Source organism: Vipera ursinii (assembly GCF_947247035.1).
Source record: "Vipera ursinii genome assembly, chromosome: 2".
NCBI lineage: Eukaryota > Metazoa > Chordata > Lepidosauria > Squamata > Viperidae > Vipera > Vipera ursinii.
In genome coordinates this window covers 290,751,198-290,774,449 of record NC_139513.1, presented here as the reverse complement: position 1 = coordinate 290,774,449, position 23,252 = coordinate 290,751,198, and the positions used below count along the sequence as shown (strand labels likewise).

General features: G+C 45.4%; 2 protein-coding genes across 2 annotated transcripts in view; both read right to left on the bottom strand.

Annotated features, from left to right (window-relative positions):
• Positions 1-13,921, bottom strand: part of LOC310635002 (maestro heat-like repeat family member 5) — a gene marked incomplete at both ends in the record, with an annotated part of 38,507 nt that extends 24,586 nt beyond the window's left edge. Inside the window, 8 exons of the mRNA XM_083353538.1 lie at positions 1,030-1,109; positions 2,024-2,143; positions 3,831-3,980; positions 5,378-5,500; positions 6,242-6,358; positions 6,952-7,053; positions 9,252-9,391; positions 13,513-13,921. Coding sequence (XP_083209664.1) covers positions 1,030-1,109; positions 2,024-2,143; positions 3,831-3,980; positions 5,378-5,500; positions 6,242-6,358; positions 6,952-7,053; positions 9,252-9,391; positions 13,513-13,921 — 1,241 coding nt within the window. The remainder of the gene's footprint in view (positions 1-1,029; positions 1,110-2,023; positions 2,144-3,830; positions 3,981-5,377; positions 5,501-6,241; positions 6,359-6,951; positions 7,054-9,251; positions 9,392-13,512) is intronic.
• TPGS2 (tubulin polyglutamylase complex subunit 2) overlaps positions 1-23,252 on the bottom strand; it is a 409,136-nt gene that overhangs the window by 343,212 nt on the left and 42,672 nt on the right. The gene's annotated exons all lie outside the window — the stretch shown is intronic.

Sequence of the window (23,252 nt, the reverse complement as noted above, 5' to 3'; positions counted from 1 at the left end):
CCCTTGCTTTTTGATGGTGCTTATACCATCCCGGTCAAATGGTTGTCCAGTCTTTTCTTGAGAACCTGGAGTGATGGAGCACACCCAACTTATGGAGGCAAACCGTTCTACTGATTGATTGTTCTCAGTGTCAGGATTGTTCTCCTGGTGCAACAGCATATATACCTCATCACAGTGCTTTACAGCCCCTCTCTAAGTGGTTTTACAAAGTCAGCCTATTGGCCCCAAGAATCTGGCTCCTCATTTTACTGACCTTGAAATGATGGAAAGCTGAGTCAACCTTGAGTGGGTCAAGATCAAACTGCTGGCAGTGGGCACAGGTTGCCTGCAATACTGCATTCTGACCGGTGTGCCACCAATGCTATCATCTATCTGTCTGTCTGTCTGTCTGTCTGTCTGTCTGTCTGTCTGTCTGTCTATCTATCTATCTATCTATCTATCTATCTATCTATCTATCTATCTATCTATCTATCCCGTCTATTTTATCTATCCATCTCTATATCTATAATCTATAATCTCTAATCTATAACTATATCTACCTACCGTATCTCTCTCTCTTCCCCCCCTCTAAAGAGAGTAAATCCCCCTCCCTTCTAGCACTGATGATGTTACCTAGTTGGTTCATGAAATGTCTGCAAGAAATCCACCAAGCTCAGAGAGCACCAGGGACCCCTCACATCTAAATAAGCATGCTCACCTCGTTTCCCAGACCTGAATTGCCCAGATGGCCAGTTCAGTGCAAATTGTTTACCCTTCCAAATTCTGGACTGACCTGCTAATTCAACGCATACTCTAGAACAGGGGTGTCAAAATGCCGGCCCGCGGGCCGGAGTGTCACAGAGAAACCACACCCATCCCATTGCCGGCAATGGGAAAAAGTTCTGATACGTCATGCGACGTCACGTGACGTCGCGAGTTTGACATGTCTGCTCTAGAGCATGGGGACTTAGCTTGAAAATCCCAAAACTGGGTCCAGCTCTGGATTCCTACAAACCCTGGTGATAAGGTGAGGGCGGCGGAGGTACGTACGTCATGCAGGTGATCGTGATGATCGCTTGATGAAGAATTATGACGGACAAAGGTCTCACAGGCTCATTTTCAATGACTTCCTGAGAGTAAGAGGAGGAGGAAACACATCAAAGAAAGCTCCAGAGATATGGCCACCATCCAACTGGCTCTATTCCTATCGCTATGCTTTTTTCCAGTTGATACAAAAAGTCCTCAAGTTAAAACTGGTCGCTTAGCCGCCATTTAAAGTTATGACAGATCTCTCCAGGACTCCCTATGACACAGATCCGAACTTCCGAGAGACGAGCCTTCCTCAGCAATCATGTGATCGCATTTTGGTCACCTGGCAACCAGCCTGCATTTAGGGCAGTTTGGGGGTGTCCCGTGATCATGTGACCATGATTTAAGTCAAGGATGGGTAACTATGGCTTCTTTATGACCTGTGAACCTCAACTTTTAGAATTTATACTCCTTGCAGACAGCCGGTCATTTGCATTCTTTTAGCGATTCGTTGAGGCCACTTGGGGGGTTTATCTGTGTCCTCAGGGTCACCTCAACAGTGCAAATGTGTGTGAAGGGACACAAGGCAGAAAACATCCTGCAGCCAGGAAGGCTCCACACCCATTTGCACTACTCAAGTGACCCTGAAGACACAGACAAACCTCCAAGTGGCCTCAACGACTCTCTAAAAGGATGCAAATGACCAGCTGTCTGCAAGGAGTACCAATCCTTCCATTCCTCACCATCCAGTCAGAGCTGAAGAAGCTTCTTGGATGAGAAGCGAAACGTCTTCAAAGAAAAAACAAGAAAGTCCAGTTGCCTCCTGGAAAAGCGCCTTTGGGATAACTAGTCACAAAGAGTTCCCCCCCCCTTGTACCCTCACTCTGCTGAACACCTAATTCTTTGGGGCTGCATTGCACATTGAGGACTGCCCATATTCAATTCAATTCAATCCAAATTCACTTTCAAAAATAAATACTCCTGGCAGCACATGCCCCCCCCTCCCCCCACTTACAATGACATTTATGACCAGTTCCTGTTTATGAGGTAAATTGACATCCTGCCTCCTGCTATGGACAAGAGCTTTGGTGATCATGATCACGGCCCTCATGAATGCTTTCTTCAAGGCTTCATCCTGGAAAACACAGGGTGGATAGTGCGGGGTTAGAAGGAACCAGAAGAAAGAGGATGGATGGATGGATGGATGGATGGATGGATGGATGGATGGATTGATTTAAACCTGGATGTAGCCAACCATCTTCTGTTCAACCCTGAGTTGCTCCCAATCAAAATATCAGCTGGATATTCTGAGTTCTGGTTCTGCCTTAGGCATGAAAGATGGCTGAGTGATTCTGGTCAGTCAACAGGAGACTGTGAGTTCTGGTTCCATCTTAGGATGAAAGTCAGCTGAGAGACTTTGGGCCAGTCACCCAAAAATGGTGAGTTCTAGTCCGGCCTTAGGCATGAAAGCTGGATGGATAACTTTGGGCCAATCACCCGGAGACCGTGAGTTCTAGTTCTGCCTTAGGCATGAGAGCCAGCTGGGTGACTCTGGGCCAGTCCATTTATCTCACAAGGTTGTTGTGTGGAAAAGAGGAAAGAATATTATGCATGTCCACTGCCTTGAGTGTAATAAAGATGGCATGACCTTCCAATAGATAAACAAACAACTAGCATTTAAACATGTACAGTGCAACTGGAATAGGGAGAGAATCTGAATTAGAGCCCTAATCAATGGCTGAAGGGTTCCTGCTGATCCAAAGATCAGGATTCTTCCAAGCAACTCTGTTATTCTACTCTATTCTACCTCTAAGAACGGCAGTCAGAGAATTCAACAGAACTCAGGATATTTGTAGCTCAGGGTTGGTGCTCTCCGAAAACGTTCCTTGTATTTCCTCGCTAGCAATCGAAACCCAGAGAAGCAGGGACTAATATCAGAGAAACTATTCAGCAGTAAACAATAGATCAAGGAAATATCAGGAAGAAAAACAACAGTCCTGCCAGCGTTGACAGGGCAAGCCACTCGTATGTAAACTGATAGCAAACCCCACTCCCTTCCAGCACGGATAACGTTACCTAGTTGAGTAAGGAAACATCTGCAAGACAACAAACAACCAGAGAAAACTGAGGACTGTACAGTCCTTCTCCTCCTCCTCCTCCTCCTCCTCCTCCTCCTCCTCCTCCTCTCCACAAACTCCACTCCCTTCTAGCATTGATGATGTTACCTAGTTGGGTAAGGAAACATCTGCAAGAAAGCAACCAAGCAGAGAACATCAAGGACCCTACAGTCCTGTTTCTCTTTCTCCTCCTCCTCCTCCTCCTCCTCCTCCTCCTCCTCCTCCTCCTCCTCCTCCTCCTCCTCCTCCTTCTCCTCCTCCTCCTCCTCCTCCTGCTCTCCACAAACTCCACTCCCTTCTAGCATTGATGATGTTACCTAGTTGGGTAAGGAAACATCTGCAAGAAAGCAACCAAGCAGAGGACATCAAGGACCCTACAGTCCTGTTTCTCTTTCTCCCCCTCCTCCTCCTGCTCCTCCTGCTCCTGCTCCTGCTCCTCCTTTCTCACAATGCACTGATAACGTTATCTAGCTGGGTCATGAAATGTCTGCAAGAAGGCAACCAAGCTAAGGACTCCAGATTATAACTGTTCTCGCAATAAAAAGGGCAAATAGTGAGAAGTGATCCTGGAAACATAATCGCTGGGCTTTGTTTTGTTTTGTTTTTTTCATTTTAATTCAGAGGGAAGACCTGTGACACGACACCCACCTTTCCGAGAAAAGGGGAACTCATTGTTAAGGGAGGCGTCGGTGGAAGCCAGCCTACCTTGTTCCTCATCGAATACTGGAAGAGAATCTCAGAGACAATGTGTTCCACTAAAGCGATCATGTCCTCTGGTTGCGCTCCCAAGGCTGCTTGGCCATAGCACAGGATCAAGGCTGTGCGAATTTGCCTCTCAGAGACAGAGTGTGGGTCCTGTGAGTACAAAGACAAGGGCGAGTCAACCTGTTCTCCAAAGCACCAGGAGAAGAAACAACGGATGGAAACGAACCAAGGAGAGAAGCAACTTGGAATTAAGGAGAAGTTGTGGCTGCTCCATCACTGGAGCTTTTCAAACAGAGACTGGACAACCATTTGTCTGAAATGGTGTACACTTTCCTGCTTGAGCAGGGGGTTGGACTAGAAGACCTGGGAGATCCCTTCCACCTCGCTTGTTCTACGTTCTGGAATAAACAGAGAAAGAACTGTACCCGGGGGTGGGGGGGGGTGGGGGGTATATAAACATCCTGAAAGAGCTCTGAGGCTGAATCAAGTCCTGGGACCTATTAGATCAGCGTTCTGGATCCCAAATGGCCAACAGGATGTCTTTGGGAAGTCCACATGTCTGGCCTCTAATGGGGTCCCTTTCCCACCTCCATATGGAGGTCCAGGAAGTGGTCATCAACCACCAAAAGAGATGAGGCGATAAGCAACTCATTCTCCATCATCCATCAGTCCAAGCCCCTTCTCAGTCAGAATAGAAGAAGCTTCTTGGATGAGAAGTGAAAGGAAGGAAAAACGAAGTCCAGTTGCCTTTTGAAAAAGCACCTTTGGGTCTACTTGAGATGTTTGTTGGGGCAACTCACAGTCTCCTCTAGCATTACAAAATAGCCCTCCGGGAGATAGAGATGGAAAAGTTCTACTACCACCACCTACAAATCTCAGTGCTGGTCTCAGGTCTTGGAGATTGGAGTCTGAGGAGACCAGACACCCTGGAACACAAATATTTCTAAACACATTGGACTTTCCTTCCCAGAATCCCCCAGCATTCTTCTGTACTGAGCTTCAGACTTTGCAACCCCGTGTTGTGATTCAGGGTCAACCTGTGGGTTCGGCAGTTGGGTCGGACGACTTAGAGGAGGAGGAGGAGGGGGGTGTTGAAGAGCTTGCTGAGGGGATTGGACAGCTTGATGAGAGCCCCCAGCAAGGCCCCTCTCATCTGGTCACGATGGAGACCCAGCTGTGTGAGCCTGACAGCGTGGATGAAGATGACCCACATCTGGCCCTGTTCAAGGACGTCCGACGCAGGAGGCAGTCAATCAGGAGTAAACAGAGGAAGGCAATGGGGCACCTTGGAAGGAGGCAGAGAGCGGCCACGCCCTGAACTGTATTTAAGGGGAATGTGTGGGAGGGCTGGTTTGCTGAAGGCAACCGCTTGGATAGTTCCTGTTTCTTAAAGCTCCTGTTTCTTGGTTCGTGTCTTGTTTGTTTTTGTAGCAATAAATTTGGCAGGTGTAATTCCAGCCTCTTGCCTTCTTGTAAAAGGGGTTGTCCCTGCCTTTTCTGCAGGGCCGGTAGCAGGCTGGTACAGAACACCCCATCTCTGGCCTTACCTCAAAGGTGGCTTCTAGCAGAGCAGGTGTCTTTGCATGTCCGAAGTGGCCAATATCTCTCAGGGCTATCAGGATCTCAGGAAGATGGCAAAACGCAGCCACTCCGATGGTTTCAGAGATTCCCTAAGCAAAGCGATGCTTGTGAATTAGGACATATCAACATTTTACCCGTAATCGTCTTTCTTTATTGCAGGCTACTTCTATGATGAAGGCTACGTAAGTAGGAGCCACCTCTTCTGTTCTCTTGAGGGTCAGCCACATTCTGGAGTTGTTTGCTCCAAACAAGAGTGGTCCACGGGGCATGGTCAAAAATAAGGGTCTCCAAACTTTAAGAATTGGGGACTTCAACTCCTAGAATTCCTCAGCCTGCAACTTTAAGACTTGGGGACTTCAACTCCCAGAACACTTCGGCCAGCCTCCTCCTCCTCCTCCTCTCTGTAACCCCACAGGTCCCCATAGTCCTCCTCTCCTTTTTATCCTCCTCCTCCTCCCTCTTCCTCCTCCTCCTCCTCTCTGTAACCCCACAGGACCCCCCTAGTCTTCCTCTCCTCCTCCTCCACTCTACAAACCCCATTCCCTTCTAACACTGATGAAATTATCTAGTTGGGTAATGAAACATCTTAAGAAAACAATGAAACTCAGAGAGCACCAAAGACAGTCCTCCTCCTCCTCCTCCTCCTCCTCCTCCTCCTCCTCCTCCTCCTCCTCCTCCTCCTCCCCACAAACCCCACTCCCTTCTAGCACGGATGATGTGACCTAGTTGGGTAACAAAACGTCTGCAAGAAAACAACCAAGCTCAGAGAGCACCAAGGGCCCCACCAAGTCGGAGGGCCCAGCCCTTGCAGAACCCCCACTTCCACTCACTTCTCTGTCTGTTTCTTCTTGAAATGAAAAGCCTAGAAGTCTTTTGAGTTGTTCTTTGACCAGGCTTTTCTGTCTTGAATTCCGTAGTTTCACCCCATAGTATTTGTAAAGCAAAATCTGAAGGTTGGAAAAAGGGTCAGTGAATCGTAGGGAGGGTCCACCAATGGGTCGGGAAAAAGGAAAAAGAGGACAAAATATTATCAAAAATGGACAATGTGTGCTCAACTACTAATCAAGGAGAGAAGCAACCTAGAACTAAGGAGGAATTTCCTGACAGTTGAGAACAATCAATCAGTGGAACGAAGTTGCCTCCAGAAGTTCTAGGAGGTGCTCCGTCACTGGAGGTTTTTCAGGAGAGACTGGGTAGCCATTTGTCCAGAATGGCATAGGGCTTCCTGCCTGAGCAGGGGGTTGGACTAGATGACCTCCAAGGTCCCTTCCAATTCTGTCCTTCTGTCATTCATTTGTCTGTCTAATCTCGAAGAAAGGGTGGGACAGAATCATTAAAGGAAAGGTGCCAAAAGAGGGACAAAACGAAACGTGAAACGACCAAAGTTAAAATATTTTTTTAAAAAAATCATTTGAACAAATTGAATTGTTGAATTGCCCTGCGGGGGGTTGGCAGCGGTGAGTTGTCCCCTTCCGAGGTTGTGTCTAGGACAATTGCACCCCCCACTCCCCCCAAAGGGTTAAAATCTCAGCATATTTACCTTCTCATGAGACAAGACGTGGGAACTACTTTGTTGGATGTGAGACTTCTGGGATGGAAACCCATCTATTTTTTTCCTGGGCGGTTTGGCCTCTGCAGAAATCTGTTTAGGCAACAAGAATAAAGAAATTGTGACAAAGTGAAAGAGCAGAGGAAGGAATGGGGGTTTTTTTGTGTGTGTTTCCAAGGAAAGCATCGGTTTCCCTTCTGCATCAGGATACCTCTTACAATTTACTTGATTTTTCTAGCTGGGACAGGCATGAGGCACGTAAGAAGGACCATCACGGCTTGCATCGGCTGAAGCTGAGTTAGCTTTTGAGAGGAGCTGTTGGAAAATCTCTGCCACAAATTGTGAGGACAGCGGTCCCGATGAAGACCCTAGATTTGCTTCCTCTTGACTGGAAGGACAGGCAAACAACCTGTCTCCAGACGTTTCTGGTCCTTGATTCACAACCATTTATTTAGTGACTGTTCGAAGTTATGAGGAATAATTTACAACTGGAAAAAAAATGACTTCTGACCGTTTTTCGCACTTATGACCATTGTGTGGTCGTGTAATCAAAATTCGGATGCTTGGCAACTGGCATGTACTTGTGTCGGTTGCAGCGTCCCGGGTCATGTGATCCCCTTTTGCAACTTCCTGACCAGCAAAGTCAAGGGAGAAGCCAGATTCCCTTAACCACCATGTTACCAACTTTAACTTTTGCAGTGATTCAAGTAACAGCGGTGGCACGAAAGGTCGTAAAATGGGAACAAAGCTCATTTACAAAATGTCTTGCTCAGCAACCTAAAATTTGGGCTTAGTTGAGGTTGTAAGTTAAGGACCACCTGTACAACTCCCAGTCTCCCTCCCCACTGGCTGGTTGGCTGCGGGTGCAGGAACTGAGGTTGTAGTTTAGCAAATGGAAAAGAATATTTGTAGCTCAGGGTTGAACTGTGGAGCACTTGGTGCTCTCTGAGCTTTGCAAATGTTTCATGGCCAAACTAGGCAACATCACCAGTGCTAGAAGGGTGAGTGGGGGTTATGGGGAGGAGGAAGATGAAGAGGAGGAGGAGGAGGAGGAGAGAGGACTGTGGAGGTCTTGATGCCCTCCTAGCTTGGTTCTGGTAGATGTTTCATCACCCAACTAGGTAACATCATCAGTGCTAGAAGGGTGAGTGGGGGTTATGGGGAGGAGGAAGATGAAGAGGAGGAGGAGGAGGAGGAGAGAGGACTGTGGAGGTCTTGATGCCCTCTTAGCTTGGTTCTGGTAGATGTTTCATCACCCAACTAGGTAACATCATCAGTGCTAGAAGGGTGAGTGGGGGGTTATGGAGAGGAGGAGGAGAACTGTGTAGCCCTTGACACTCTCTGAGCTTTGCAAATGTTTCATGGCCAAACTAAGCAACATCACCAGTGCTAGAAGGGTGGGTGGGGGGTTATGGGGAGGAGGAGGAGGAGGAGGAGGAGGAGGAGGAGGAGGAGGAGGAGGAGGAGGAGGAGGAGGAGAACTGTGGAGCCCTTGATGCCCTCTGAGCTTTGCAAATGTTTCATGGCCAAACTAGGTAATATCATCGGTGCTGGAACAGTGGGTAGGGGGTTATGGAGAGGAGGAGGAAGAGGAGGAGGAGGAGGAGGAGGGAGGGAGGACTGTGGAGCCCTTGATATTCTCTTAGATCGGTTCTTGTGGATGTTTCATCACCCAACTAGGTAATATCATCAGTGTTGGAAGGGAGGAGGGGGTTATGGAATGGAGGAGGAGGAGGAGGAGGGGAATTGTGGAGCCTTAGTGCTCTCAGAGCTTGATTTTTTTTTCTTGCAGATTTTTCATGATCCAACTAGGAGCATCATCAGTGCTACAAGGGTTTACAGAGTGGAGGAGAAGAAAAGGAGAAAGAAGGAGGGAGGAGAGAGGAAAAGAGGAGGGAAGGTGGACAATGAGGCGGACTATGGGGTCCTTGGTGCTCTCTGAGCTTGGTTGTTTTCTTGCGGATGCGTCATGACCCAACTAAGGAACATCACCAGTATTAGAAGGGAGTGGCATTTGCTCTGTCTTTATACCCAGCAGCTTGTCCTGAATAAGCAGGGAGCAAGCTTCACGTTCACTAGCATTGACGATGCTACCCAGTTGGGTTATGAAATGCCTGCAAGAAAACAACCAAGCTCAGAGAGCACCAAAGGCCCCATAGTTCAGCAAATGTTCGATGACCACCATTTATCTCCTTGGGAGACCAATTATCTCCACGGAGACAGCCCTCGCTTCGCCTCTCCGTGACGGGCCTCTGAAATCCCCCCCCCCGACACAAAACCAATCTGCTTACGTGCAAGGAAGGACGAAGGTGGTCCAGGATGGTATCTAATACTTCCTTCTCATCCATCATCTCTAATATTTCCTTGACAGATCTCCCTTTCAGAGGCCTCTTGCTCTCCCATAAAGGTCTAAAACATTCGTCGGAGAGTTCTGAGAAGAAGAGACAGACTGGGATTAAGGGGACAATTCGACGGGACAAACCTTCTCAAAACGAAGAGGAAAAAAAAGTGTGTGTAGGTAGGGGACGACCAGGCTGAGCCCGAGGGAGGGAGGGGTCCAACGCGTCATTAGTCACAAGTCCCTTTGCATCCGCAAGGGATCTAAATCCAGCCCAACATCATCATCATCATCAAAAACATCATCATCATCATAAAAATAAAGTTGGAAGGGACCTTGGAGGTCATCTAGTCCAACCCCTTGCTCAGGCAGGAAACCCTATACCATTTCAGACAAGCGGCTCTCCAGTCTGTTGTGTTGTGGGTTCTGGAGAGCAGGAAGGATGCCGAGACGATGAGTACAGCATGGCAGATCTTTATTCCGTGGAAGTGACTGTACTGGGGAATAGGGGTTACCTGCCCTCCTTTTATACCTGGCCAGGTGAGCAACCGGCCAATCGGTTTGAACCACTGTTTCCAGCCGAAACCTGGGTTCCCGCCAAAACAGTTATAGTTCAACGCCCCCTGGTGGTGACTGCTATGTAAGTGTGTATGTGTTCTCTTCACCTGGATACATAACACAGTCTCTTCTTAAAAACTTCCAGTGTTTCTTATCTCCCTTGTGGAACGGGACAACTCTCCACAGGAAAATTTAACAATGCGGTTTGATTATTTAAAATAAACTTTTAAAAATCATTTTAATTTTTCTCATTCACATTTCATGCCTTTGCCATCCTTTCTTTCATGATTCTATTCCACCATTTCAGTGAGTTGTCCCTCGGCTAGTTGGCCACAGAAAATTGGCCGTAGCGAGTTGTCATGGACCCTTTCCCTTATAATGGCCAGCTGGTCAGATTCTCATAGAGCGCTTCAGCTTGCAATAAATCTTCATGTCTGAATCTTTACAGAATAACAGCATTGGAAGGGACCTTGTAGGTCATCTAGTCCAACTCCCTGCTCAGGCAGGAGACCCTTATACCATTTCTGACAAGTGGCTATCCAGTCTCTTCTTGAAAGTCTCCAGCGATGGAGCACCCACAACTTCAGAAGGGAAGTCATTCAACTGATTAATTGTTCTCACTGTTAGGAAATTCCTCCTTAGTTCTAGGTTTAAAGGTTAAGGTTAAGGTTCCCCTGTACATGCGTGCTAGTTGTTTCCGACTCTAGGGGCCGGTGCTCATCTCCGTTTCAAAGCCGAAGAGCCAGCGCTTGTCCGAGGACGTCTCCGTGGTCATGTGGCCGGCATGACTAGACGCCAAAGGCGCACGGAACGCTGTTACCTTCCCACCATATTGGTTCCTATTTTTCTACTTGCATTTTTACGTGCTTTCGAACAGCTAGGTTGGCAGAAGCTGGGACGAGTAACAGGCGCTCACTCTGTTATGCGGCACTCAGGATTCGAACCGCCAAACTGCTGACCTTCTGATCGACAGGCTCAGCGTCCTAACCCACTGAGCCACTGTGTCCCTGTTCTAGGTTTAATCTCTCCTTAATCCGTTTCCATCCAATGTTCCTTGTCTGACCTTTGGGTACTTTGGAAAACAGGTTGACCCCCTCCTCTCTGTGGCAACCCCTCAAATATTGGAACACTACTATCGTGTCAGCCCTGGTTCTTCTTTTCTCTTGATTGGCCCAGAGTCACCCAGCCCGTTTACATGTGTAAGGCAGAACTAGAACTCACTGTCTCCTGGTGATCGGCCCAAAGTCACCCAGCCAGTTTTCATATGTAAGGCAGAACTAGAACTCACTGTCTCCTGGTGATTGGCCCAAAGTCACCCAACCAGCTTTTGTACTTAAGGTGGGACTAGAACTCACCCTCTTCCTGTTTCTGGGCTGGTGTCTTAACCACAACATCTAAGTGCCTTTGACCCCAAATCTATGTACGGAATTTATGTATATTTCATCTTCCCAGACACCCGTCTCGAGGAGGAATTCTGGAGACTGCGCAGTGTAATCAACATATAAAATGACGTATAAAATTAACCATAAAATAATTAAGATTAATTTAGGATTATTTTTTTTTAAAAAAAATGGTCAGATTACAACAATGTGAAATTTCAAAGCAATAAAAATCCCAAGGTTTTTGAATAGGATAGAGCTGGAAGGGATCCTGGAAGGTCTTCTAGTCCAACCCACCGTTTGATCAGGAGACCCTATACTGGGGGTATACTATATAATGGTCTATAAATATTGATGATCGTTCAACGTTGGAGAATAAGGCAGAGGGAGGGCTCTCGTGGTACCAGCCAGCCCTGAGATTGTGTGGACCTTTGTGCCTGCCACACAAAGCTGCACAGCCAGGTTTCGACTGCTTTGTAAAAGGCTAAGAGAATGGGGTCTTCCGTCACCTCTGAGGGCAAGAGGTTTCATAATACAGTGGCAGGGGTAAAGAAGGCACTCTTCCTAGACCCTACGGGTTGAAATTTTTTGACTGAGGGGGTCTGTAGCATATGTCCCCTGCCTGTTGAAGAACGATTGCAGGAACTGGGTTGACACCCCCCCTCTTTGTGGAAGCCCCTCAAATACTGGATCATGTTACCCCAAGTCCTTCTTTTCTTTGGATTGGGCCAGTCCAAAGAAAAGATGGACTTGGGGGGTAACATTTATTTTATTTTATTTATTTAATTCCATTTATATCCCGCCCTTCTCCGAAGACTCAGGGCGGCTTACAAGCTTAGCAGTAGCCTTCATTCTATGTATATGCCTGCTTATTAGGGCTTTCACACACACCCCCAAGCGGCATTATTACAAAGTCAGCTTAATTGCCCCCAACAATCTGGGTCCTCATGATTTAGCATTTGAGGGGCTGCCACAAAGAAGTGGGGGGCTGGTGTCAACTTATTTTCCAAAGCCTGAGAGGGCAGGATAAGAAGCCATGAATGGAAACTAATCAAGGAGAGAAACAGCCTGGAATTAAGGAGAAACTTCCTAACAGTGAGGACAATTAACCAGTGGAGCAGCTTGCCTTCAAAAGTTGTGAGTGCTTCATGACTGGAGGTTTTTAAGAAGAGACTGGACAGCCACCATGTCTGACACGGTATAGACTCTTCTGCCTGAGCAGAGGGTTGGACTAGAAGACCTCTGAGGTCCCTTCCAACTTGATTGTGTTCTATGTTCTGTAATAAACAAATGAAGAAATGTATCCAGGGGGCATATAAACGCCCTGAAAGAGCTCTGAAGCTGGATCAAGTCCTGGGACCTATTAGACCAATGTTCCCCTCTGGCTCTATTCTGATTGATTGATTGATTGATTGATTGATTGATTGAGTGAGTGAGTGAGTGATTGAGCGATTGACTGATTGACTGATTGAGTGGGATGGGATGATGTGATAGGAGAGCCAGCAGTGTGCTGCAGCTGCCAAAAAAGCCAACACAGTGCTAGGCTGTATTAACAGAGGGATAGAATCAAGATCAAGTGAAGTACTAATACCACTTTACAATGCTTTGGTAAGGCCACACCTGGAATACTGCATCCAGTTTTGGTCACCACGATGTAAAAAAGATGTTGAGACTCTAGAAAGGGTACAGAGAAGAGCAAGAAAGATGATTGGGGGACTGGAGGCTAAAACATATAGGGAACGGTTGCTGGAATTGGGTATGTGTAGTTTAATGAAGAGAAGGGTGAGGGGTGACATGATAGCAGTGTTCCAATATCTCAGGGGCTGCCACAAAGAAGAGGGAGTCAAGCTATTCTCCAAAGCGCCTGAGGGCAGGACAAGAAGCAATGGATGGAAACTAGTCAAGGAGAGAAGCAACCTAGAACTAAGGAGAAACTTCCTGACAGTTGGAACAACTAACCAGTGGAACAACCTGCCTCCAGATGTTATGAATGTTCCAACACTGGAGGTTTTTAAGAAGAGACTGGACAGCCATTTGCCTGAAATGGTATAGGGTTTCCTTCCTGAGCAGGGGGTGGGACTAGATGACCTCCAAGATCCCTTCCAACATTATTATTGTTATTATTGTTATTATTATTGTTATTATTATTGTTGTTGTTGTTGTTGTTGTTGTTGTTGTTATTATTATTATTATTATTATTATTATTATTATTATTATTATTATTATTATTATTATTATGCTGGTTCCATAGATAGCCCAGCTCTGTACTGTATATACCTGGATAGAAAGGCATGACAACATCTGCAGAACGTCTACTGCCCTGGGGTTGGGTGCTCCTGTGGGACTTTTCCCTCTCAGATGCCTTTTGCAAGATGGCGGGCTCTTTCTTGCCTTGCCTGTCCTCGGCCTGAGCAGCCCCTGAAGAGCTCTTCAAGGTTGTCCTAAGTCCCAAATCGGGAAGCCCCAGCGCTGGAGACTGAGACTTCCTCCTGACCTCCGCTGGAGCTGCAGACGACTTCACCAACAGAGGTAGGACCTGCGTGGTTCGCTGAGTGGCTGAGTGAGGGGAGCCAGAGAAGTGGGCTTCCTGGGGGTCCCACCGCTGCTGCTCGCGATTCACCTGGAGATTGGTGTCATCACTCTCCTTCTTCTTTGGGAATGGCAGCTTTTTCAGCATGTGGGCCATTCTGCCGTTTAGTGTGAAGCAGACCCTACCAATAAATGAGAAGGTTTGTAACTCTGGGTTGAAATGAGGAATCCTTGGTGCCCCCATCTCTCTCTCTCTCTCTCTCTCTCTGTCTCTGTCTCTGTCTCTCTCTCTCTCTCTCTCTGTATCTCTCTGTATCTCTCTCTATCTCCATTTATCTATCTATCTATCTATCTATCTATCTATCTATCTATCTATCTATCTATCTATCTATCTATCTGTCTCTATCTCTTATCTATCTCTATCTCTATTCTCTTATCTATCTTTCTCTCTTATCTCTATCTCTTATCTATCTCTATCTCTTATCTCTATCTCTAATCTATTTCTATAACTATCTATCTATCTATCTATCTATCTATCTCTATTCTATCTCATCTATCTATCTTTCTCTCTTATCTCTATCTCTTATCTATCTCTCTCTTATCTCTCTCTTTCTATATCTATCATCTATCTATCCATCTCTATCTCTTATCTCTCTCTCTATTCTATCTCATCTATCTTTCTCTCTTATCTATCTCTATCTCTTATCTATCTCTTATCTATCTTTATCTCTTATCTATCTCTATCTCTTATCTCTCTCTCTCTTATCTCTCTCTCTCTTTCTATATCTATCTATCTATCTATCTATCTATCTATCTATCTATCTATCTATCTATCTATCTATCTATCTATCATCTATCTCTATCTATCTCTATCTCTCTATCTGTCTGCCTGCCTACAATGTTAGGCAACACAATACCAACAGCAGAGACCTTTCCGTTTCTGGGTTCTATAATCTCCCAGGACTTGAAATGGACACCTCACATTAGAAGCATCGTTAAAAAGGCACAACAATGTTCTTCTTGTGCCAACTCAGGAAGCTCGGACTGCCCAAGGAGCTGCTGATACAGTTCTACAGAGGAATTATTGAGTCTGCCATTTGTACCTCTATAACTGTCTGGTTTAGTACAGCAACCAAACAAGACAGACACAGCCTTCAATGGATAGTTAGGACTACAGAAAAACATAATCACAACCAGCCTGCCTTACACTGAGGACCTGGACACTGCACGAGCCAGAAAGAGGCCTGAGAAAATTTCTACAGACCCCTCACATCCTGGACACAAACTGTTTCACCTTGTCCCCTTGGACTGCCACTATAGAGTATTGCATGCCAAAAGAACTAAACATATAATTTTTTTTCCTTCCTGCTATCACTCTGCTGAACACTTAATTCCCACAGCACTGTCTCATTTCTCATCTTTTCTCATCTTCTCATGTTTCCTACTATCTTCTCCTACAGGTTTCTTATGATTTACCAATTGTTGTTTGTAACTTATGATTAATGACTGTAACTACAATTATGACCTCTGACCTGCTTTTTATTTGTACACTGGAACTTCTGCACCCGTGATAAATTCCTTGTGTGTCCAATCACACTTGGAAAATAAAGAATTCTTCCATTCTGTTCTATTCTGTTCTATTCTGTCCTGTCCTGTTCTATTCCATTCCATTCCATTCCATTCCACTCCACCACCCCACCCCACCCCACCCCACCCCACCCCACCCCATTTCATCCCATTTCATCCCATCCCATCCCCTATTATCTTTAATAGGAGGAGAGATAATCTGCAGAATCAAGGTGTAGTTTTACCTGATCTTCTAATCTTCCAAATTTTGGAAACTTCTACTCTTTGCTTGATGGATTTCCACACTCATAAAAAACTCCTTAGCCTCCTCTCCTCTCCTCTCCTCTCCTCTCCTCTCCTCTCCTCTCCTCTCCTCTCCTCTCCTCTCCTCTCCTCTCCTCAAATTGCCTCAACTCCACTTAGCTCTCCTTTGCTCTCCAACAGTGTCCTCCACTCCACTCTCCCCTCCTCCGTTCTTCTCCGCTCTCCTCCACTCCACTCTCCTCTCCTCCGCTCTCCTCTCCTCCACTCTCCTCCACTCTTCTCCAATCTCCTCCACTTTGCTCCACTCCACTCTCCTCAACTCAACTCAACTCAAATGTCCTTAACTGAACTCTCCTCTCCTCAACTCTCCTCAACATTCCTCTCCTCAACTTTGTGTTTATATATCGGTCCGCAGGGGCCATGACATCACAGAATTGTTTATGTCCTCATAGAGGCCAGCTGATGTCATGACGCAATGGAGTTCTTGGAATATGGAGATCTCAAAAGAACCTAAGCAAGATTAAGGTTGATCAAGTTTATCCTTTGGCTGGCTATATCTGTGACTGAGCTTATTTTATTATTTTATTATTATTTTATTTTATTTTATTATTACTTTATTTTATATTTTTACTTTATTTTATTTTTTTATCCAATTTCTGCACTGCCCATCAATGCTTGAGGGCCTGGGTTGTTTGTTTTTTAATAAAACACTAGAATGATATAAAAGCTGTAGTGGAGAAGAAGCTTTATATTGATGTGGTTATTACTTGCAGAAACATGAGAAAAATGTTTATATTTAATTGTCATTTATTTAAATAAGAACTGTATTCATTTAAGGTTGGCAAAGGAGAATATTATTGGAAGAAGAAAGAGGAAATCAAGGAATGCTATCATATGGACTATAGAATTATAGAAATTAATTGTTATTGTTTTTTAAACATTAACCCAGACAACACGATGTTTACCAAATAATGTGTATGTTAAAAATCAATAAAACATATTTTTTTAAAAAAAACAACAACAAACCTATGGTTTAATATACAATAAGAAACAACAATATACAGGGAGCATACAGAATGCAAGAGAATCAGTTATATAGGGAGCCTTGGTGGAGCAGTGGGCTAATGCCTCCTTAAGTAACACCAGCTGCCTGCAATTAGTGCAGGTTCGAGTCCCACCAGGCTCAAGGTTGACTCAGCCTTCCATCCTTCCGAGGTAGGTAAAATGAGGACCCAGATTGTTGGGGGCAATAAGCTGACTTTGTAATAATGCTGCTTGGGGTGTGTGTGTGAAAGCCCTAATAAGCAGGCATATACATAGAATGAAGGCTACTGCTAAGCTTGTAAGCCGCCCTGAGTCTTCGGAGAAGGGCGGGATATAAATGGAATTAAAATAAAATAAAATAAATAAAATATTCAAAGGGTTCAAGTGAGTAAGGAGATTCCAACTGCAATTGTCCTCAGACACAGTCTCTTAAAGGAATGCTACCCGCAAAATACTCTGCTGGCTCATTCTTGGCAACTTTAAGACCTTGGCAACTTTAAGACTTGTGGACTTCAACTCCCAGAATTCCTCAGCCAGCCAAGCTGGACTGAGGAATTCTGGGAGTTGAAGTCCACAAGTCTTAAAGTTAGCAAGGTTGGAGACCCCTGCTCTCTATATATCACTTCTGCCGGTCAGCTACTAAATTATAATTACCTTGACATGTTTCAGAATAACAAAGCTGGAAGAGGCCTTGGAGGTCTTGAATAGTCTAACCCCCTGCTCAGGCAGGATAACCTTAACAAATTATAGAATAGCAGAGTTGGAAGGGATCTTGGAGGTCTTCTAGTCCATCCCTCTACTCAAGCAGGAGACTCTCCAGCATGGGTCCCCAACCGCTGGTCCGTGGACCAGTACTGGGCCGCAGCATGCCAGCAACTGGTCCGCACAAACAAGCCCCACCTGCAGAATGCAGGCAGCACACAAAATTATTTATTTATTTATTTATTTATTTATTTATTTATTTATTTATTTATTTATTTATTTATTTGTTTATTTGTTTATTTATTTATTTATTTATTTATTTGTTTATTTATTTATTTATTTATTTATTTATTTATTTATTTATTTAGTTAGTTAGTTAGTTAGTTAGTTAGTTAGTTAGTTAGTTAGTTAGTTAGTTAGTTTTATATACCGTCCTATTCCCGAAGGACTCAGGGCGGTTTACAGGGCAAAATTTTAAAAGACAATATAAAAGTTGAAATAGAAATAGAATTAAAATGAATTAAATTAATTAATAGCCCAACAAATTAAAACAAAGTTTAAAAACTTAAAACCCCTCAGTCCAGGCCAGATAGATGAAAGAGCCAGGTTTTCAGGTCCCGGTGAAATGAACGAAGGGTCAGGGGCGGTCCGGAGTTCCACAGGCAGATCGTTCCATAGGGCAGGCGCGCCCACAGAGAACGCCCTCCCTCTGGGGATCACCCGCCGGCACTCCCTGACCGGCGGCACCCTAAGGAGGCCCTCCCTGTGGGAGTGCACAGGACGATGGGAAGTTGATGCTGGCAGCAGGTGCTCCCTAAGATAATCCAGGCCCATGCCATTTAGGGCTTTATAGGTCATCACCAGCACCTTGAATCTCACCCGGAGGGCAATTGGAAGCCAATGCAGCTTGCGGAGAAGAGTCTGCCGTTACCACTGAAGCCACGCCCACCCAATGGGCCACACCCACCCAAATGGCCACACCCACCCAATGGGCCACGCCCACCCGGCACCCGATGATACATAAGTGGGTTTTGGGTTGCAGTTTGGGCACTTGGTCTCTAAAAGGTTCGCCATCACTGTTATAGGGTTTCCTGCCTGAGCAGGGGGTTCGACTAGATGACCTCCAAGGTCCCTTCCAACTTTTTACTACTACTACTACTACTACTACTACTACTACTGCTGTTGTTGTTGTTGTTGTTGTTGTTGTTGTTGTTGTTGTTATTATTATTATTATTATTATTATTATTATTATTATTATTATTATTATCTGATATGGGAATTGCCCTAGTGAGGTGCCCCAACATTTCTCTTCTGGGAAAGCTTTTCTGAAATATAGGTTGGTTTCCAAGTGGTCTCCTTCACACTAGATGGCAGCACTGATCCGCCTTTTTCTGAGTTCTAATCCAGCCTTAACAATTAAAGTGGGCTTTGTGACTTTGAGGCCAATCATCAGGAGATGGTGAGTTCTAGTCCCGCTTTAGGCATGAAAGCCAGCTGGGTGACTTTGGCCAATCACCAGGAGTTCTAATCCCAGTTTAGAAATTAAAGTGAGCTTCGTAACGTTTGGACCCATCTCTGGGAGTTTGTGAGTACTAGTTCTGCCTTATGTAAGAAAGTCTGCTGGGTGACTTTGGGCCAATCACCAGGACACTGAGAGTTCTAGTCCCGCCTTGAGCATGAAAGCCTCTCTCTTAACCTGCCCCACCCCACAGGGTTGTTGTTGTAGCGAAAACAAGAGAAGGCAGGAATATTAGATATTTTCGCCACCTTGAATTACCTATAAAGTATGTAATATAGGTAATCCTCAACTTGTGACCACAATGGTAACTAACATTTCTGTTGCTAAGCGAGACAGCTGTTACGTGAATCTTGCCCCATTTTACGATATTTCTTGCCACAGTTGTTAAGTGAATCACTGAAGTTGCTAAGGTAGTAACCCGGTTGTTAAATGAATCTGGCTTCCCCACTGCCTGTCAGAAGGTCGCAAAAGGCGATTACATGACTCCGGGACACTGCAACCGTCATAAATATGAGTCAGTTGCCAACCTGCTGAATTTTGACCACATGACCACAGGGATGCTGAGAAGATAGGAACTGTGGAAAATGATCATAAGTCACTTTATTCAGTGCCGTTGTAACTTTGAACAGTCACTTAAATGAGCTGTTGCAAGTCGAGGACTACTACTAGTAAAGGCAGAGTAGCAATCTAATAAATAAATAAATTTCAACAGAGAGGGGCCGTTTCTAGATCTGATGCCACAATTGTAGCTTAAGGGGTTTTTTCAACCTTGGCCACTTTAAGATGGGTGGACTTCAACTCCCAGAATTCCCCAGCCAGCTTGTGCTGGCTGGGGAATTCTGGGAGTTGAAGTCCACCCATCTTAAAGTGGCCATGTTTGAGAAACATTTGACTAGACCTGCAAGCACTGAGAGAGAGGAACTTCAACCAGCAGAATTCTGGGAGTTGAAGTCCACATATGCTGGCTGGAGCATTCTGGGAGTTGAAGTCCATCCATCTTAAAGGGCCAAGGTTGAGAAACACGAATATAGATTAACAGCCAGGTCCAACATCATGCTAAAAAACATGCATGATTCCACACCGGAGATAACCTTAACTTCTTTGTATCTCAGTTTTCCTGGTTGTAAAAGTTAATGTTTCATGGGCAGAGATGGAGCGGATCTGTGTGCAACCCTTGTTGTGTGATGCAAAGGGAGACAAGCAAAGTGACCTTTGAGTTGCTGATTGCTGAAGCAAAGGATAAAATGCACATCAGGACTCAATCGCAAAATTATTACCAGGCAAGCAAGCTTGGGATTGGGGTTCCTGCCTGAAAAGGTGAGATAACACGAAGTGCTGGACTTACGACCATAATGGACCTTCTCCCCTTGTAAGCTGTGGAGGCCGGTAAGCAGGTCTGGATTTGTTTTTTCCCACTTTTTTGTGGCGGTCACTAAGCCAACAGGGTCATTAAGCAAAGCAATGGATCCCCATGGGCCATTTTTGTCAGAAACTGAAAAGTCTTCCCAAAACATGGTCATGTGATGATGGAACGCTGCAAATGGCCATAAAAGTAGTCAGTTATTGAGCGCCTAACATAGGGTCATGTGACTGTGGGATAACGTGTGGTAAATATCTTCGGAGAGATCTGCCGTAACTTTGAACAGCCACTAAATGAGGACTAGCTGTAACGAGGACAGTCCGAATATGAGAGTGAATATGAGGGCTACCTGGATGAACACAGTCGCTCTGGCACGAATATTTGGTTCAGCAGCTTTGTTCTTTCATATGAAATCCAGAACATTCCAGATGGGTTGAGAACATCCAGTGGAATTTCTTAAAGCTGTGGTTCTCAACCTTCGTCACTTGACCCATCAGTGGAAAAGCTTTCCTCCAGAAGTTGTGGGTGCTCCATCCCTGGAGGTTTTTAAGAAAAGATTGGGCAGCCATTTAAATAACAGAATAACAGAGCTGGAAGGGACCTTGGAGGTCTTCTAGTCCAACCCCCTGCTCAAGCAGGAGACCCTATAGGATTTCAGTCTAATGGTAGTCCAGCCTCTTCTTAAAAACCTCCAGTGTTGGAGCACCCACAACTTCTGGAGGCAAGTTGTTCCACTGATTTATTGTTTGTTATCTTACTGTCAGGAAATTTCTCTTTAGCTCCAGGTTGCTTCTCTCCATAATAATAATAATAATAATAATAATAATAATAATAATAATAATAATAATAATAATAATAATAATAATAATAATAATAATAAAGTTGGAAGGGACCTTGGAGGTCATCTAGTCCAACCCCCTGCTCATGCAGGAAACCCTACACCATTTCAGGCAAATGGCTGTCCAGTCTCTTCTTAAAAACCTCCAGTGTTGGAGCATTAACCACCTCTGGAGGCAGGTTGCTCCACTGGTTAGTTGTTCTAACTGTCAGGAAGTTTCTCCTTAGTTCCAGGTTGCTTCTCTCCTTGACTAGTTTCCATCCGTTGCTTCTTGTCCTGCTCTCAGGTGCTCTGGAGAACAGCCTGACTCCCTCTTCTTTGTGGCAGCCCCTGAGATATTGGAACACTGCTATCATGTCCCCCCTCGTCCTTCTCTTCGTTAAACTAGACATACCCAATTCCAGCAACTGTTCCTTAGACGTTTTGGCCTCCATCCCCCTGATCATCCTTCTTGCTCTTCTCTTTACTCTTTCTAGAGTCTCAGCATCTTTTCTACACTGTGGCCACCAAAACTGGATGCAGTATTCCAAGTGTGGTCTTTCCATTTCTTCCAAATAGTACGGGGGTGGTGGTGTCTCCTGCTTGAGCAGGGAGTTGAAATAGAAAGACCCCCCCCAAGGTCTTTTCCACCTCTGTTATTCTGTTATTCTGCTTAATACAATATTTATTTATTTTTATTTTAATTCCATTTATATCCCGCCCTTCTCCGAAGACTCAGGGCGGCTTACAAGCTTAGCAGTAGCCTTCAATAACCTGGCTGGGTCCATGGTAGTAAATCTGACCAGTATCAATCACTTGAAGAAGTAATTGTCAACGAAGAAATGGAGGCGGGGTGGTGGTGGTGGGGAGAGTTAGAGACAAGTGTGAGATTGATATTTATGACCTTTGAGCCACCTGGCTTCGGGAATGGGTCCAAGTAGAACTGGCTGCATTTTCCAGTTCGTTCTTTTGACCTGTGGCCGTGACGTCTGGCTCTCTCGGTGCTATCCTTGTTCAGCCTCAGTCGGGAGTGCTTATCTGATGGCTATTTATGTCTGTGCAATGCGTTTCTTTTCCCCCCCTGAAAAATGCCCCTTTTAACCAGGAGACACTTCCCTCTCGTGAATGCTGGGGACCAGCTTCGTGGGGCCCCCCACCCCCCCTAATCAGCCTCCTCCTGTTCATCCTCTGAAAAATATTGTGGCAACTCCAACGTATTGATTGGTGCTGAGAATATTTGGGAAACTGACATGAGGTGTGTATATATATATCTAAAGATTTTTTTTTTTAAAAAAACATAGAGCATAAAATCCTAGGGCTGGGAGGGACCTTGGAGGTCTTCTAGTCCAGCCCTCTGCTCCAGCAAGAGAACCTATATTATCCCAGACAAAGGACTGTCCAGTCTCTTCTTGAAAATTGACAGTGATGGAGCACCCACAACTTCTGGAGGCAAACCGTTCCACTGATTAATTAAAGAGAATAACAGTGAAGCGAGGAGTGGAAACTCATCAAGGAGAGAAGCCCGTGTAGAACAAAAGGGACCTTGGAGGTCTTCTGGTCCAGTCTCCTGCTTAGGCAGGAAGCTGTATTCCCAGTGGTGGGATTCGAATACATCAACAATCGGTTCTCTGGGTGGATGCTGCTTCTAGAAGTCCATTCTGGGCCTGGATAACAAAAAAAATTAGCTACCAGATCTGCCGAAGTGGTGCGAACCGGCTGAATCTCACCACTGGCTATACCAGGGGTAGGCAACCTTGTCTCTTTTATGACTCGTGGACTTCACCTCCCAGAATAGCTGACTCAGGAATTCTGGGAGTTGAAGTCCACGTGTCCTAAAAGAGCCAAGGTTACCTACCCCTGGCCCATACCATTCCAGACAAACAGCTGTCCAGTCTCTACTGGAAAATCTCCAGTGTTGGAGTCCTCACGACTTCTGGAGGCAAGTCATTGCACGGGGTTAATTGTTCTGTCAGGAAGTTTCTCCTTAGTTCTAGGTTGCTTCTCTCCTTGATTAGTTTCCAGTCATTGCTTCTCCTGCCTTCAGGTGCTTTGGAGGATAGGTTGTCCCCCTCTTCTCTGTGACAACCCCTCAAGTACTGGAAGACTCGTGTTAGCCCTACTCCTCTTCACTAGACTAGACATACCTAGTTCTCTCAACCTTTCATCATATAGTTTAGTCCAGGGGTAGGCAACCTTGGCTCTTTTATGACTCGTGG